The following is a 17,895-nucleotide window of genomic DNA, read 5'->3' on the forward strand; positions in this document are numbered from 1 at the left end:
AAAATATATATTTTTGAAATTATTATAGAATTTGGATAAATAAAAAATTATATTTAAAATAAAATAAAATAATTATATTATATTTATTATTTTAATTATTAATTTATTTTAATATAAAACATATCTTAACAAAATATTAAATTTATATTATTTTAATTATTCAGTTTATTATAGTCATAAAATAGATTTATAAATATTTAATTATTACATATTAATATAATAAATTTAATTTTTTTCTTACAAGATTAATTATTCAATATTAAAAAAATTAATTTAAAATGATAAAATTTAAATTATTTTATTATATTATTATTTATTTTAATTATTTATTATATTATAATATAAAAACATAAATATTTTATTATCTGTTTAAACATTCAATTTTTTCAATTTTCTTCCTATATACAAATTTTTTTCTCGTTTTCTATGATTTAAAAAATGTTATTTGAACTTTCAGTTTAATTTCGGTTGAAAACAAATAGAAGCTTAAAAAAATAAATATTACATGGATCTTTTAAAAAATTTCTACCAAAATCTCAAAGAGACACGACCTTTTAACCATATCCAACAAGAGCAATTGAGTTTTTTAAAAATTTAATTAATATTCAATCCAATTTATCCATTTAATTTGGATTTTTAATGTAATTCAAATTAGATTAAATCTATATCCATTCAATCAATTTGAATAGGATAAATTTAACATTAAAATTAAACATACGGTATATTTTAATTGAATTTTTTTCATTTATGAAAAAAAAAATTAGTATCATCTATAGATTTTAACTCATGGATTTGAATATGTAGATAAATTCAATATTACCTATGGATATTATTTTCAAATCTAAATCCGTAGATGAATTTAGCATTAACTACCAATTATTACCAACGAACTTTTATTCACGGATCTCTATACACACCAACTATTACTTATGAATTTCCATTACCTACAAACTATTATCATAATAATTAAATACATATTATTAAAAATATTATTATAATATAAATATCTATAAAATCATAATTAATATTCATAAATAATAATAATATTAATAGTATTAATAATATTAATAATATGAATAAAATTAATAATAATAGCATTAATAATATAAATAATATTAATAAAAATGATAATTAAATTAATATTATTTATAATATTAATAATATTAACACTATTTATAATATTTGATAATATTCGATAATATTAATAATATTTGATAATATTAATAATATTTCATAATATTAATAATAATATTAATAATTAATAATAATAATAATCATTAATATTAATAATTAATAATAATATTAATAATTAATAATATTATTAATAATTAATAATAATAATTAATAATAATTAATAATGTAAGGATCTAGAAAATAACCTTAGAGTAGAAGGAATATATTTTAAATGATACCTGAATATTTTATTATTAAAATGAAAATGACATATAAATAGAAAATTCAGTTATTCAGGTTTCATTTTAAAATAACCACCATCTCTCTAAAAGTTTCCCTTTTCCTTTCTCTCCCTTCTCTCTAAGATTCTGTGTTCATCTGTTTGACGATCAGAGTACGCCATTAGACTCCTGGCAGCGAAGACTACAAGACTGCCCGATCAAAATCTCTGATAGAACTCCTGGCAGCGAGATCTACAAGACTGCCCGATCAAAATCTTTCATAGATTTGACGATCGGAGTCTGCCATTGGACTCCTGGCAGTGAACTCTACGAGATTGCCCGATCAGAATCTTAGATAGAGTAAGTTCATTTTTGGCTCATTTTTTGAGTTAGTTTTGATATGGTTAGGGTGCCTTTTAGTTTAAGTTTGCATGTGAGATTTTTATCTTCAGAATTAGTCTCGTCATAGTGATATAGTTAGATTTGTGATCAGAACTTTGTGGTGCAGGTTAGATTATCCTTAAGATTAAGATTTTGGTGGTTGGAGCTCTTAGTGAGCATCTGCTCAAGTCCAGGTAAGGGAAGCTAGTCTTATTCTTTTCATTAAAACCCTATGTTAGAAGATTCTGGATGTGGGGAATTCCAATTGTTTTTGCTTGCAGGATTGTCTCTTTTTGAATTATTAATATTGCAGGATTGATTTACAGAGCATATATTTGAAATTAATTACGTATATAAGTAAAGTTTGAGATATATTTGGATTGTTTTAAATATGATGTGATTGAGTGGTGCATTGATATGTTAAATAATGTATGTAATGAGGTTAAAGTGTGATCAAGACATATATTTTCAGGAAAGGAAATACCGTGTTGAGATTGTTATTAGGGTGTATTGATTTGTAAGTGTCCTGTGAATGAGACGATCCTGACTCTACTGATATAGTGGAATCAGATAGATGAAGTTATTCAGTTGGTGAGAGTCGAAGGAGGTTCATTTGGCTGAGTCTGAGGTTTGAAAGAACTGATCAGAGCAGATCAAATGGATTTATCCTGTCATATGAAGACGATGACATGAAGAGATATTGAGATAATTATGTGCATGACTGTGTGGGCTTCACAGCAGTAGTATGACAGGTAGTATGACAGGTGCAGGTCTCTGGATGCTAATTTCAATACACGAGTCTTCCGGAAATAGAGTCGAGTGTCTGAGTATGTGAGTCAGTAGAAATCTGATAGGAGTAATGTGGATGATGAACGTGATAGACACTTGATGGTTATGTGAAATGTTTGAGAAATTGTATGAGAATTTATGAATGTTGTGTATCAATTTGAAATTTAAATTATATAGAAAATTTTGTTATAGCTAGCTTACCTTGTTATTCGTTTTGTGTTTGTTTCTTTATCTGTGATGATCGTGTGGTACACGGGGGCAGACGAGATTGCAGGTAATAGAGCTCCTAAGTGAGCAACTGGAGGATGTGAAAATTTTAATTTGAATGCTCTGTTTGTTTTTAAAACTTTTGATGTATATATTAAAATCCCTATGAAGAGGGATATTTTTTTTAGATACAATTAAGAGATAGTTATATATATTCATATGTTAAGTAGATAGTTACTTTATTATATATGGATAAAAAATTAGGAATGTTACAAATAATAATAATAATAATTAATAAACTAATAATAACTAATAATACTAATAATATTACTAATATTAATAATAACTAATAATATTACTAATATAAATAATAACTAATAATATTACTAATATTAATAATAACTAATAATATTACTAATATTAATAATAACTAATAATATTACTAATATTAATAATAACTAATAATATTACTAATATTAATAATAACTAATAATATTACTAATATTAATAATAACTAATAATATTACTAATATTAATAATAACTAATAATATTACTAATATTAATAATAACTAATAATATTACTAATATTAATAATAACTAATAATATTAATAATAACTAATAATATTAATAATAATTAATAAACTAATAATAACTAATAATACTAATAATAATTAATAATACTAATAATAATTAATAATACTAATAATAATTAATAATACTAATAATAATTAATAATACTAATACTAATTAATAATACTAATAATATTAATAATAATTATTAATAATAAATAATAATAATAATTAATAATATTATAAATATTAATAATATTTAATAATATGAATAATATTTAATAATATAATAATATAATAATATTAATAATATTTAATAATATTAATAATATTTAATAATATTTAATAATATTAATAATATTTAATAATATTAATAATATTTAATAATATTAATAATATTTAATAATATTAATAATATTAATAATATTTAATAATATTAATAATATTTAATAATATTAATAATATTTAATAATATTAATAATATTAATAATATTTAATAATATTAATAATATTAATAATATTTAATAATATTAATAATATTTAATAATATTTAATAATATTAATAATATTTAATAATATTAATAATATTTAATAATATTAGTAATATTTAATAATATTAATAATATTAAAAAATTAAAAATTAATAATATTAATAATATTTAATAATTTTAGTAATATTTAATAATTTTAATAATATTAGTAATATTAAATAATTTAATAATACTAATAATATTAATAACATTATCATAATAATTAATAATGTTATTAATTTAAATTATAATATTATTAACAATATTAATAATATTAATGATATTAAATATATGAATAATATTAATAATTTTTATATTATTAATTATATTAATATAATCCTATAACAACAAAACTTTTTAGTATAATGGTTAAATCATTCTTTAAGAAATTTGGTTTCAAACACTTTGGATCTAACTTTATTTATAAATAATAATTAAAAATAAATAAATAAAAATTAAAAAAATAAGTATGTTGAAGTATCTATGAATTTATCCAAAGATATATTTTTCCATTGATAAATTGAGTTTTTATCTTGTAGTGGTATTACTTATTCTCGTTGAAATTTATATATTTTTTTAATTATTTTTTTAGTAATATGAACATTGATATGTTTTCTATGTACATGTACTTTTATATTATTGTGATTTATTTTGATTTTTATGTTATTTTCTTAAAAATGAAAATAGATGATAACTTTTCTAAAGTAAAAAGCAATCAAACGCCGGTCGGTGAATAGGCGATATCCGTGCGTGTGAAGTCAAATAGGGTTTGGATTTTGTAAAAGGGTTGGGATACCCCTCTTGTATCCCCTTAATTTAAATTAATTATTTGCTGATAAAAAAAGAAGAAGCAACCAAACGCATTATTTATTGAGATTTGCCGCAAATACCTAAAGCTTAGTAGCTCTAAAATCCAATCTAATAGTTTTTTAAAAAATAAATAATGATTTATGTGATGAACAACATTATTTTTTTAATTAAAAGATATACTATATTCCAATAAAAACAACTATACCTATCTCAACCAAAACCAAAAAAAATATATTATAAATATAAAGTCAATTATTTCAACCATTACAAGAAAAACATTAAATACAAACCAATTTTATAGACAAAAAATAACTAATTTGCTAAATTAGAGAGATTAATAAAATGATTAGTTTCTAAATTAATTTTTATTATTGATAAATAGTTTCTAAATTAATATTTAATTAGCTACCAAATTTAGAATCTAAATAATTAGTAGTTAAAACTTTGATAGCTAATTAGATATTAATTTAAAAACTATTTATCAATAATAAAAATTAATAATCTTTTTAGTCTTTAAAATAGTATTTAATTTAATTTATATATCAACTAATTATTTTGAAGATCTGAAATTGATTTATGTTTAATAATTTTCTAGCCGAGAATATAATTATATGGAAGATTATATTTAATGAATAAACTTGATTTAATTAATTTAGACTGGAATTTTTATGGAGTGTGTAAAAAGAAGTTAATTTTAATTTTAATAAATAGGACTTTGATCATTCAAAATTTGTAGTTTGGTCCCTCCATTTGGCTGAAGAAGACTGTAGCATTTTAACCATTCAAAATTCCACATAAGTGCACTTAAATGCGACTTAATCACAGAATGAGATATACCTTAGTCTTTTATAACATATGTCCACATTTTCACATACCCAACAATATAAGAACATCCCACAATTTCCCTTTACATTAAATTTTTCATGTTTACATTGGCGTGTCCAATTTGAAACCACCTTCGAAATTGTCAAACAAACATCATGGACTCTCCAAAAAAAAAAGTGAAGATTCTTATTTTGAATTTTGTTATTATTTATATTTTACTGGTTCAAACGTTTAGTACTTAATATTTATCATCAGTCTTTTTAATGTAATGTCAACGGTCAATTTTTTAACTTAGTAGCGACGGTGATTTTTTTAATTCGTACAAGTCAAGAAAATGCAAGTTAAACAAATGTTTAGCTTCAAATTTGACCCGTATTCAACTTGATATTTTAAGAAAATAATATTTTTTTATACATAACATTTAATAAATATATATTAATTTAATTCTCAGAGTATTTTTGTTATTTTTTAATCAATATTTTTTTATAGTATTATATGTTAACAACATTACATAAAAAAATGGAGAAGACTTAATAGTCGAGACTATTTATTAAATACTAAATATCACAAAATTAAATAATGTTGAACAGCTAGATCTTATTTTTGTTACAACATGCTATAACTATATGCCAAACACTATGTTTATTGCCAATTCAACAACTTAATCAATAAAGTATAATTTTTTCACGGAAAACATTTGATTGACTTAAAATAAGTAAAGACAATAAATAATTAATTTCATTTATTAATTGAAAAACTAATTATTATACTAATACATCTATAACTTATGATGCATATATACTCCTATTTTGATTTTCTATCTAACAATTACGATTATTGATTTTACTTTCCAAAGTAATATCTGCTCACTTTCACAAGTCAAATCCCTTTTCGCACATTTTTGTTTTATTTAGCTATGCATTAAAAATAATAAAAAATTATTTTAATTGAAAGAATTTACAACGCAATGAAACGAAACTTGTTATATGAAGGTATACTACATTTGTTATTTCTCAAGCTGTTTTTTCATTTTATTTTCTTTCTCACTACGTGTGAATGTTCATTAGCAAGTAGAAAAACATTATTTACTTTACTTAACATGTCTCAGCAAGTGTTTTGTGCCATTTGCATATGTAAAATATAAACTAACTATATTGTTATCAATTCTGTTAATCATTAAAAAGGAATATATTAACTATTTTGTGTTTATTGACAAATATTTAATATTTGAATTTATTAATTATAAAAATATTTAACATAACCATTATCAAGCTCATATATTTGGTAAATCTGGTTTGGTTTGTGTATGTGTTTTGACTGCTATCAATTACTTCGTCTAAAGATAATATAAAATATTTTATTTATTCATTTAATGTGGACCAAATTATTGATAAGTTAGGGCGTGAAGAAAGAAAAAGTAAACTCTCAACTTGGTTGTTAGATACCCGTGAAAATGCAATATGCTCATTCAAAGCGTAAGAATGGTCACCTTTTTCATTCAATGTAATCAACATGCATGGTAACATCACCAATTTGCAAATACAATTTTCTAATAAAAAACGATATTTTTCAAAACTATAATAATTTAAAAACCCATCTTTTATTAAGATAATATATAACAAGATAATTTTGCAATCATATTAGTTAGTGTTAATCAAATAATTTTTATTGGACTACGAAAGGACCCAAGTTGCACCCTAATGCGAGTTAAGATTAGTCCAAACAAATATCTAAAAAACTCAAGTTAGGATATTACATTTTTGCACCCGCATACACTTTCAAGCTGCAGCCCCACAAAATTAAAATTCTAAATCTGTTTGAAAACAAAATTCAGTGATATTTTTGCAGTTTCAGTTTTAGATTGTAGTGATTTTTTAGATGGTGTATTCCAAAATATTAAAAGTAATAATTTTGTATTTTGGATTGTGTATTTTGTAATACCAATCTTTTATTCTGAAACGTAAAATCCAAAATATAATTAATGTATGATATTAAATATATTTTTTATTCTGAAAAATACATTTTAAAATACAAAATTAATATTTTAAAATCTACATTTCAAAATATAAAATTTTTATTAGAGAATATATATTTTAGAATGTATTCTTTATTTTGTATTTTGAAATATAAAATCCGAAATACATAATTTTGTATATTGGAATGTAAATTCTAAAATTTTGCATTCTGAAATGTACGTTCAAACATATAAAATAGATTCTGAAAGATATTTTTAAATATAGAAAATACATTCCAATACAATATAAAATGCATTTTTTCAGGAACAGTTTTGTTATTTTACCACCATATAAGGGTGCACGATTGAAAACATGGGGTGCAGAATCCAACTCCCTAAATTAGCAACTGATTGTGTTTTAGGTCCAAAACGATTGAGCTTTGACCTGGGCCTGACAAACTGAACAAATAGCCCATTGGTCGAATTGTTCACGACTGTTTCTTCCTGCACCTCCATATCTTCTTTTGGCACCTCCATACACAATATGAAAATACATTTTTATTCTTCTTGTGTCACCCCATAGAATAACTTCCGGATTATGTAATCCAGAAACACATTTGAAAAAAGACTTTCGGATTACATAATTCGGAAGTTAAAAAAGACTTCCAGATTATGTAATCCGGAAAGTAATCATGCATCTGAAAAAAAGACTTCCGAATTATATAATCCAGAAGCTAATTACAAATTTGAAAAATGACTTCGGAATTATGTAATCATCCGGAATATTACATAGGGGCATTTTGGGAAATACGAAAAACTATGGAGGTGAGAGAAGAAGGTATGGAGGTACAGGAAGAAACAGCTGTTCACGGGGGTATGTGTGTGGTCTGGAGATTTTGGGTCAACCAAAAAGCATAACTATTTTTTTTGGGGGTATTTCTTCTTGCACCCGTACATTTTATGTAATACTAGAATTATCCTTGATAACTTTGAATGATTTCAAAATAACGGTTCCGTAAGCCAAAAGTATTTCCGAAATAGGAGTTCTGTAAGTAAAATATTTTTTCAGAATAGGAAATCTGGAAGGCGCAAAAAAATCATTATGGAATATTCTTTTTAGAATACATTTTTTTAATTTCTAGAATGGTAAATCTAGAATTCATAAAATGTGTTCTAGTATGTTCCAGAAATATTTCGAAAAAAGAAATCCGAAAGTCATTTTTAAAATGGGTAAAATGGTATTTTCTTAGAATGATGGGGTGTAGGAAGTCATTTATTGGAGTATAGGGAGAAACAACCTTTTTCTGGACTGGTAATTCATATCCAATTACCAAAGAAAGAGTTTCACTATAAATTTTAGCAAAAAGACCTTTTTCCTAACCATTGTAATTATGATCTTTGACTCTCAGTGAGGCCTTAAAGTATCTTTACAAACTCTAACCTTTTAGGTAAACTACGAGAGTAATTCTGATTTGAAGACTTAATCACACCAAAGATTTCTTGCCCCTTTTCAAAAGATGTGTTATGTGAAAATTGATCCAAATTCTTCCCTACAAACTCAGCTTTGTTGTTAGCAAAAGCAACATTTTAGCGAGAAAATAGTAAAATAAAAAAAGTTAAGAGAGAAAAGAAGCGTGACCAATCACGTTCGGCATTGCTATTAGTAGTGTGTTTGTCGGTTTTCCCCAATCCCTTTCATACTTTATAGCAAATTTGTCTTTTTTCATACACTATTTCCATATCCTTTATTTTATGTCAAAAGGAAAGTGCATATAAGAAACAATCATGACAAGGAATGTTAAAACATAGAAGAAATAAACTTAAAAAAAAGTAGCATATATTTGAAGACACCATCAAATAGCCCCTCATGCTGAACTACTTGCATGCAAAGTTTGGTCTTGAAAATTTGAGATGCATTTGGCAGAAGCAATTTTAGGGAAGCTTCTCCTTGTTTTGGATCTCACAGGCTGAACAGGATTTGGCCTCCAAAAGTAAACCCATGCAAATTCGATTATTGGTGAGCAAGAAAGAGCTTATCCCAACGTTACTTGTTCATTGTATGGTTAGATGTAGAAACTAAGAATGTGCCCTTTTTGGGATTTACATAATAGAAAATTAAGGAGCAGAGATTAAAGTAACAAATAACGGGAAGCACTCATGAGCACCACTTAAAAAGGGTTCTAAAAGTGTGCGCAAATTAAGGAATTCCTCAGTATCCTCCAAAAGTGAGAGGAACGACCACTGGTCCAACCAAAAGACTAGAATTATTAGCAAGTGCATTGAAGAGGACCTCTGTTCATGCTCTATTTCTTATTCTCTATTTTCTCTCTTTCACACAGATTTAGGCTTCATGTTTTGCCTAAAGGCCAAAACCTCTTTCTCCACATCTTTTACAACTTTGAGACAACTCGTACCCATCACCATCAACTAGAATTCAGTTATTATAGGATATGTTATAATAAAAACTATATAGGATAAATATATTCGTTTAAGATAAGGATCGAGATTGATGTCTTTAAATGCAAAGTTTTTACCTTCAAGTAAATGCTTAGGGTTAAGGAAAATGTTCGTTATCATATTAATTAATAATCCGTGGGTCCAATTATTGAATCCATGCAGCCACCTTATTCAAGTATAGTTAAGATGCAAACTTTTATTTCACAACCAAAAAGTATATATATGGAAAAGGAAGAGTTTGATTGGTTAAAATTTAATTATTGTCTCTCTCTGGTCAATTTATTTTCATTTTTTTTAATGAATTTTTCGTTACTTTTCACCTTTTTGAATTTTGGATTCAGATAAAACCTGCAAAATGCAATTCAACGCTTAAGTGCGATTTCGATATTCAACACTCGATGTATTTAGTACTGAATGATGACTTACATGATTATTGAAATCTGTACCTATTTATATGATTATTATGGGTCTATTGTTTTTTGACTGGATTAAAGATATGAATTGTAATTAAAAATGTATTATCTAGTGTTTGATCATTAATCTTATTAATCTTCTTTGAGTTTCATGGTGTCGGACTCGACCATAGAAGAGTTATGCATAAAATGTATTTTAATTTTTACTATCAACTTCAAACATCCCTTAGAAAAATGGTGATATGGAGATAGAAGAGCAAGAGAGGAAACATTTGGACTAGATGAGGAAGTTTGAAGGAAAAGATGGTGAAGAAATATTAATGAAATTAAGATGCATAGTTGTTTTTGTTTGGAAAAGATATAATAAGCTTACTTTTTTTGGCTGTGGCTAAGCTAGTTTGGGATGGGGTTGGCAAGCACACAGATCTAGGATCCCAAAAATCGCATATCAATTCACCAACATAAATTCGTTGCTGACAGAATAGCATTCATGATTTGACGCACCATCTTATGATTTGTCTGTTTCTATTCTTCCTTCCTTTTCTTCATAAAAAGATAAAGTTCTTACACGTGCCACTCCTCACAACAAGCCAAACTAGATAACCCACAATCCATTTTCATTCTAAAGTTATATGGTACATGCAAGCAAACTCAGAAATCCACACTTCCTATAAAATAAAAAGTTGAAAGAAAATATACAATACATACAAATTCTAACTTCAATAACTCCTTCCAAGGATTTGAAAGTACTCGAAGATGTGTAGTTTCTTTAACTATTTATTTTAGTACATATTACAAATAGGGTTCAAAGATTTGAGTTTATTATTCCTGAAACAAGGCCTTCATGTATTTCCTTTTCAAGGATTGGAAAAATATGCAATTACTCTCTCCCACACGTCGTGAGCATAGTCGTGCACCATAACTTTTGATCTTGGAAGTGCTTGTTTGGCATGGCAGCGTCATGATCCTACTTGCAAAACATAACTTTGCATATTGGAAGTACTTGTTTGGCACCATGGAAGCAAAACCCCACCAGCTAGTGCGCTGCATATGAGAGCACCACGGTAATTCCAGACAAGGTTTTCATTCATCCGCAATATGTTTCACAAATTATTTCAATTAGATCATTTGAGATCTTAGAATATTTGTTTCTTTTAATCCAAATTTTGATTTTTTTTTTCTAAAATGTCAAATTGAACGTGTTCTTAAGTTATAACATACATATAGTCATAGTTAGTGTAAAAGATTTTACATTATCAATAAAGTAAAACCTACTTTTAGTGTAATATTAAGATAGTTATTAAAAGATTAACAAACTCATCATGCAGAAAACTTGTAATCAGATAATTAGATGATAATGTAAACAAAAATTATCATTGAGTTAAACGATCTTTACCTATTCACGCATATGGGGTAAATGTATAAACGTGGAAAATGTATTGAAAATTATATATCAACTTTAGATAAGAATAGATGAGGATGATCTTTATCTTATAAATCGTTTTTTTTAAAATGAAATTAGACTTAAATCATCTTTTAAGAATTGTACAGATTTTATCAAATTTGAATTGTGTCTTTTATCAAACTTTTCTAACTTGATAAATTAGTTGAAGAAGTTTTGAGCAAGTTATATGAGATATTTTTTGGAGAAAGAATTTTGGGAAAAGTACTGGAGCAAGAGTAAAGATTCCATAGAGTGTGAGGTTAGCGAATAAGGTGGCACATGCATTGGGTTTGGATAGAATTTAGAAAGCAGACATACCCCAAATAATGGCAAGTTAAGTAATAGGGAAGCACTTGCATGGCATTATCCATTGTCTGGATATCTAACCAGTAACGAGTTCAGGGCCCCAAACTTGTGCTTCTATAGCCTTATTAATACACCTAACAGCTCATGCAACCAAACAAACTGTACTATTCATTTTAACGCATTCGGTTGATTAGACCCACCAACTGTGTATTATTAATTGGTGTTTTGAGAAGAAATAATTAAGGAAAATTATTAATGGGTGGATAGTGTTTGGAAGGACGTGATTATTTGCATAGATGAAAGTGAAAAGGGAAAGAAGAAGGACAGAAGAGAAGTGAAGTGGGTTCAGTTTGCCATCACCATCACCATCACCATCGCATCTATTCTTACCCAGAAAGCCTCTACCCGTCTGCTACCGCTTGTCCCTATTATCATTTCCATCTTTAACAAACAATTCTCTATTAATATTCTTTTTATCTATGCACAATATTATATTAAAAAATTCAAATCAAAATTACAACTAAAATCTCGCATTCTCAAATCCATGCAAGTCGCTAACTCTGTTCATAGACTTCCTCATAATAGCAACTTTAGCCAGTCTCTCAGCGGCTCGCCAAGCCGAAGTCGGCGTCAGCGGCTCCACCTTTTCTTCGGCGCGACTGTTCCCACGCGTTGGCCTCTGTCTGCGCCGCTGAAGCTCCGCTTGCTCGGCTTCGAGCCAGCGCAGTAACTCCTCATCCGGCTTATTGCATTGAATTAGAAGGGCTCGAGCCGAGGAGAGCAGGTGATAAGCCCCAGAGAGATCGTTGTGTTCAGCGAGCCGGGTCGACTCGGCTACGGCTCTCGCGGTGACGTGGAGGTTTCGTAAGCGTTCGATCTTGGGGCAGGAGGATCGTACGGTGTGGGGACGAGGAACGAGCATTGCCTGCTCAACGGGATTTAAAGACTCTCCAGTGAGGGGGTCCCGATAGGAGGATCGTACGGTAAGAACGTGGTGGGACCCAGCGGAGGCTGCAGGCACTTTCAGTTCCACTAACAATTCCCTCTCCTCCTCCGCGTAGAGATCCCCAATTCGGATCCAACCCGAACCGAGCGAAACGGGTCGACCCGCTAATGAGTACACGCCAGCGATCTCCACGGCGCGCGATCGCGATACCACCTCTAACTGAATCCTAACGTCCTGAGCAACCACGCTCAACAAACCACACAAGAATTTCGCGAACGCGTCGTCGGAGAGCGCGTGGTGAGACTCCCCCAAGCGCACCGCGTGGACAGGTACTTCGAGGTGCGAGAGGCGCGTGGTGGACACCAGCGAGGGTCTGTGAATACTGTTTCCGGCACGTGATTCGGGGATATCGGATAGGACGATGATGCTCGCGACGCCGTTCTTCTCGCGGCGGTCCTCTAGCACCTTTGCTGCCTTCTTGACGGCGTCGATCTTCACCGGAGTTCCTTCTCGGGACTGGTCGATTGCGGCGAGCGCGTCGACAATCCGACGCGCTGATCTCTGGCCACCGCCGGTCATTCGCCGCAGCGGAAGCAACCGCTTGGATCCGGCGGAGAATGCGACGATTGAGAGACGATCGGTTGGGCGGAGCGATGAGATCATTTGTCGCATGGAGTTTTTCATTAGGCGGAGTTTGTTGCCGGACATGGCACCGCCTACGTCGAGCACGGCGACGAGATCAATTGGAGCGCGATGAGGCGGTTTCGGAGCGTGATGCGGCTTCAGCTTCAAAACGACGACGTAGGTCTCGTAGTTTCGGTTGGCAGCGACAATGGCTGCCTCCGGAAGCAATGATAGCTCGAGGTTCCTCCTTATTACCGGCGAGGAAGGTAAATTGGGAAGCGGCGTAACGCTGAAGCCTTGAAATTCGGTTTTGTTGTCTTCTTCCTCCTCGTTATCGGACTCGGGAATGGGGTTGAAGCGAGAGAGTGAAGTAGGAGACATGAGAGGTTCGTCATCGTTGTAAACTTTGAAGGTTTTCTTGTTGTTATCGTCGTTGTGGTGGATGGAGAGCACCGGAAGTTCCTTCCAGCTAGTGCTGCAAACGGGGCACGTTAGGATCGGGTGCTTCTTCACTATGCAAGGGAAGTGGAACGTGTGAGAGCATTCCGCTGTGAAAATTGCAGTTCCCTGCCCACTCCTCACACTCTGCATACAGATTCCACATCGACTCTGCAAAAGAGAAAGCATTGAAATTCAACCGTTAGCGGTGATTAACAAGGATAACATGATTCGTTGGGTTTATGAAACTAGATAAGAATAAAGGAATCGCGTTTGAGACGATAAAGCTAAAAAGAAGAAACCAAAGTCGGTATATGTATTTTGTTGCTTACTTTGGATAGGCGTAGAGTGGCTTTGAAAAGTGAGAAGCTGGATGGTGACTTGGGGGATGAGGGATTTGAGTTATGGAACAACCTAGGGGTTTTGCATTGAAGTTTTGGGCTGTTAGGGACTGAACACGTGGTTCGACACCGGAGGGTAGGGGTGGGTGGTGGCTGAGATTCGCAGCGGGGAGTTGATGGGTTTGAGAAAAATCCGAACTTGGAAGAGCTTTTGGGAGTGTGATTGGTGTCGTTATTATTGTTCTGGTAATGTTGTTTGGTCTCAGTTAAGACTTTGGGTTCTCTATCTTTGGGGATGGATGTGCAGAAAGCTCTTCTCCACCCAGTAACCATCCTCACACTCCTCTCAAAGTGACTTTAGGAATTTGGGTGATGATGAATTGGATTGTAGTTTTAGAGGACAGACGCTTTTGCGCATGAAAGATGATTAGAAAGGGAAAAGGAGGATAAGAAAAGAAGAAAGAGGAAGAAGAAATGGATGAGACTGAGAGAGCCTTTTCATGTTCCTCTTTTCCTTCTTTCTATTTCCATTCACCACCATGTATTTATCTATGTCTTGACCTAGGTGAATTTTCTATTTTTCTGTTTGGAGAGCCTAAAACAGACCCCCTCAATAGAAAAAGCCTTGTGTGTTGCTTCTAAATTCAACTCTCTCTCACTTTCTCTCTCTGGTGTGAAAAGCACGTAAAATGGTAGAAACTGAGAAGGGTTTGGGCATAGTTGGGAATATTATTATCCGGGTAAAGTGAAAGTGGGAGAGTCTTGGGATTAACAAGTGTAACTGGCAAGTGGAGGTTGCTAACTACAGTAACAAGTCAACGGCTTCCCTCCTTGGAATTGTGTATCACTGTCTCATTCCCACGTTATGGTGACCGACCCATGCAACAGTGAGGTCCAGAACCGTCTCTATCTCTCTCTCTCTCTCGACCTTCATTCATGGTTACTCTCATTCATCCCTTTCGCCTTAATCTTCGTCACTTTTTCTTTTTCCCACGAACCAAACCCCCCAATTATTTATTTTTTTAACTTTTTTATAGTAGTAACAGAAATTTATTGGTTGGTTGAAATGTGCACGAAGCAGTGAGAGAGAGAGAGAGAGGTTTGATTGGGCATTAAGTAGCTGAGCCAAGTTTGATACCTATCATCTGGTTCGTCCTGAGTGGGCTCCATTTCGTTGGCGATTCATATTAATGGTGTGGGAAATTGTGATGTTCAGGACATAGACCACTCCTCCTCCGCAGAAGGGTTAATTCGTCATTCCCTCTCTGCAATTCATTAATTACCATAACAATGCATTATTTGGGCTCTACTCATTCAATTCAATACAATACAATAACGCACATTCATTGGTTCGGTTTTTCTCTTTCTTTTTTATTTCTTCATCGATCCCAAGAAAATCCTCAACCTAAACACTCTCCACTCATTCACCCACCACCAACGTTATTAACACTTCTTTATTTTCCTATTAAACATTTTCTTTTCTTTTCCTCCATCTATTTTATACTTCAGAGTATAAATGAGATTAACAGAATAAATTTTGTATTTGTAGCAGTGTGTGTTGAGTTTTGAAAAGTAATGAATGAATAATCATTATTCATTATAAATTGTGATAATTTGTTGAGTTTTATTATAGTTGTTTAAAATTTATATCCACACTGTGTTGTTTTTTACACCAAGGTTTAATGAGTTATTGATGAGGATAATGGTGGAGTAGTCTGATTCCAACCACTTATGGCAGAAAGTTATTTTAGAGAAGTTATTGTTGAGATTTGCAAATTGGGCATGTCTTAATGACGCATAACTACTTTCACACTTGGTTTATCACTCATTTCATAGATAAGATCAAACCTTTCCAAGGAAGTACTGTGGATAGAATTAGGTGCCAAAACAGACCATAGTTCACTCTCACTCACCTCAAGGTCCTACGCATTTATTTAAACACCCTTCATCAACATCTAATTCCATCTATAGTTCAAAAATTAAAAGTGAAAAAATTTACTAAAAAGTGTCATTCAATATAATTTCTATAATTTAATTGCAATTTATAATAATTAAATATTTAACAAATTCTAGATCATTATTCTTATAATACTGATAAATAACAAATCAAAATTATTTTTAAAAAATTACTACTAAAAAAGAGTATTTGTTGAAGATTATGTGTGGTAAAAATAGTTTGGATAAAATTAAATAATAATAAGGCATCTCACGAATAAGAAAAATACATACTTGTTTTGCTTATATGCATTAAAATTGTAAAGTTCTTACTCATATTTTCCTGTAAAATTGCGATCAACATTAACATTACTGATGATTATCATCATAAAGTTTATTTAGAATTTATTATAATTTAAATTCTTTCTCCTTCCCCTCGTCATCACTCGTATTTACCTTTTACAGTTCTGCAACATGATGTCTAATCTAAAGGGTGTAGGTGTAGGCAAATTAATTATAGATGAATGAGTTGGGTATTATATTGTTATTTGTATCATTCCAACAGTTAAAAGTGATTGGTAATTGATTTATGAATGTGCAGTGGCTATGGTGGAACTACTATTCATAACAATATTTGTTTCAGTATTATATGAAATAAAACGAAAGATTCCTGACAAATTGTTTGCTATCAGTCACATATCAAAACTCCCCACGGAGTTGGCTCCAGTAATCTGCATTACTATTCAACATAACATTTTAAAGTTATTTGAACTTTATTAATATATTTCATATTATAAAAATAATTAACTTAAATTTTGTTATATTTGAATTTTTAAATATATTTTATTAACGTTTCATTATAATTTTTATTTTAATTTAAAATTTATTTAATAAATTATGTGTAAAAATATTAATATATAATTAAATTTACTATATGACATCAATTAAATATGTTATAAACTCAATTTTCCTTTTCACTCATCTTTTATTAAACGAAACAACTTTTTTTTTTCTTTGCTCTTTCCTGAACTCTCAGTCATAGCTACAGTAACTTTCATAGTAATAAAAATCAAATCACATCAATCTTAAATTAGTAAGATGTAACTTTGAACAACTTTTAAGAGGTAAATTTAAGAGTTTAAAGTTTTTATAAAGTACATAATGTTCCAAAAATTAACACATAAAAAAGTTAGAATACACCATCTTTCATTTTATTTTAACATGTATACTATTTTTTTTATAGATATCACTATGAGATTGATATCTTAACTAGATTTTATATCTTTAACTAAACTGATAAAGTGACAACAATTATTTATGCATGCTATTTAAAATATAATAAACTTATTATATATTTATGAATGTTTAAATCATACACAATAATATATATTTATGTAAAAAATAACTACGATTAGTAATAAAATAATTCACACGTCATTTTTTAAAATGTCATCAAAAATTTGGTGGCCAAATATTAATTATCAAAACCATTTTTATCAATAAATTTAGTTGTTAATATATATATATAT

At 29.5% G+C, this 17,895-nt stretch overlaps 1 protein-coding gene across 1 annotated transcript; it reads right to left on the minus strand.

Annotated features, from left to right (window-relative positions):
• Positions 1-12,524: 12,524 nt before the first annotated feature.
• Positions 12,525-15,514, minus strand: LOC137811276 (probable E3 ubiquitin-protein ligase EDA40). Its single transcript, XM_068612958.1, has 2 exons — positions 14,423-15,514; positions 12,525-14,261 (listed from the first exon to the last, which is right to left on the minus strand). The coding sequence occupies exons 1-2, from the start codon at positions 14,762-14,764 to the stop codon at positions 12,603-12,605; spliced, it is 2,001 nt and encodes a 666-aa protein (XP_068469059.1). The 5' UTR covers positions 14,765-15,514; the 3' UTR covers positions 12,525-12,602.
• Between the last annotated feature and the right edge of the window lie 2,381 nt (positions 15,515-17,895).

Source organism: Phaseolus vulgaris, chromosome 2 (assembly GCF_000499845.2).
Source record: "Phaseolus vulgaris cultivar G19833 chromosome 2, P. vulgaris v2.0, whole genome shotgun sequence".
Taxonomy (NCBI): Eukaryota; Viridiplantae; Streptophyta; class Magnoliopsida; order Fabales; family Fabaceae; genus Phaseolus; species Phaseolus vulgaris.

Excerpts from the sequence above, each read along its gene's own strand:
- LOC137811276 (XM_068612958.1), bottom strand. The coding sequence starts at position 14,764 with ATGGTTACTGGGTGGAGAAGAGCTTTCTGCACATCCATCCCCAAAGAT. Across the intron at positions 14,262-14,422 it reads CCACTCTACGCCTATCCAAA|AGTCGATGTGGAATCTGTAT; the intron begins GTAAGCAACAAA and ends TCTCTTTTGCAG.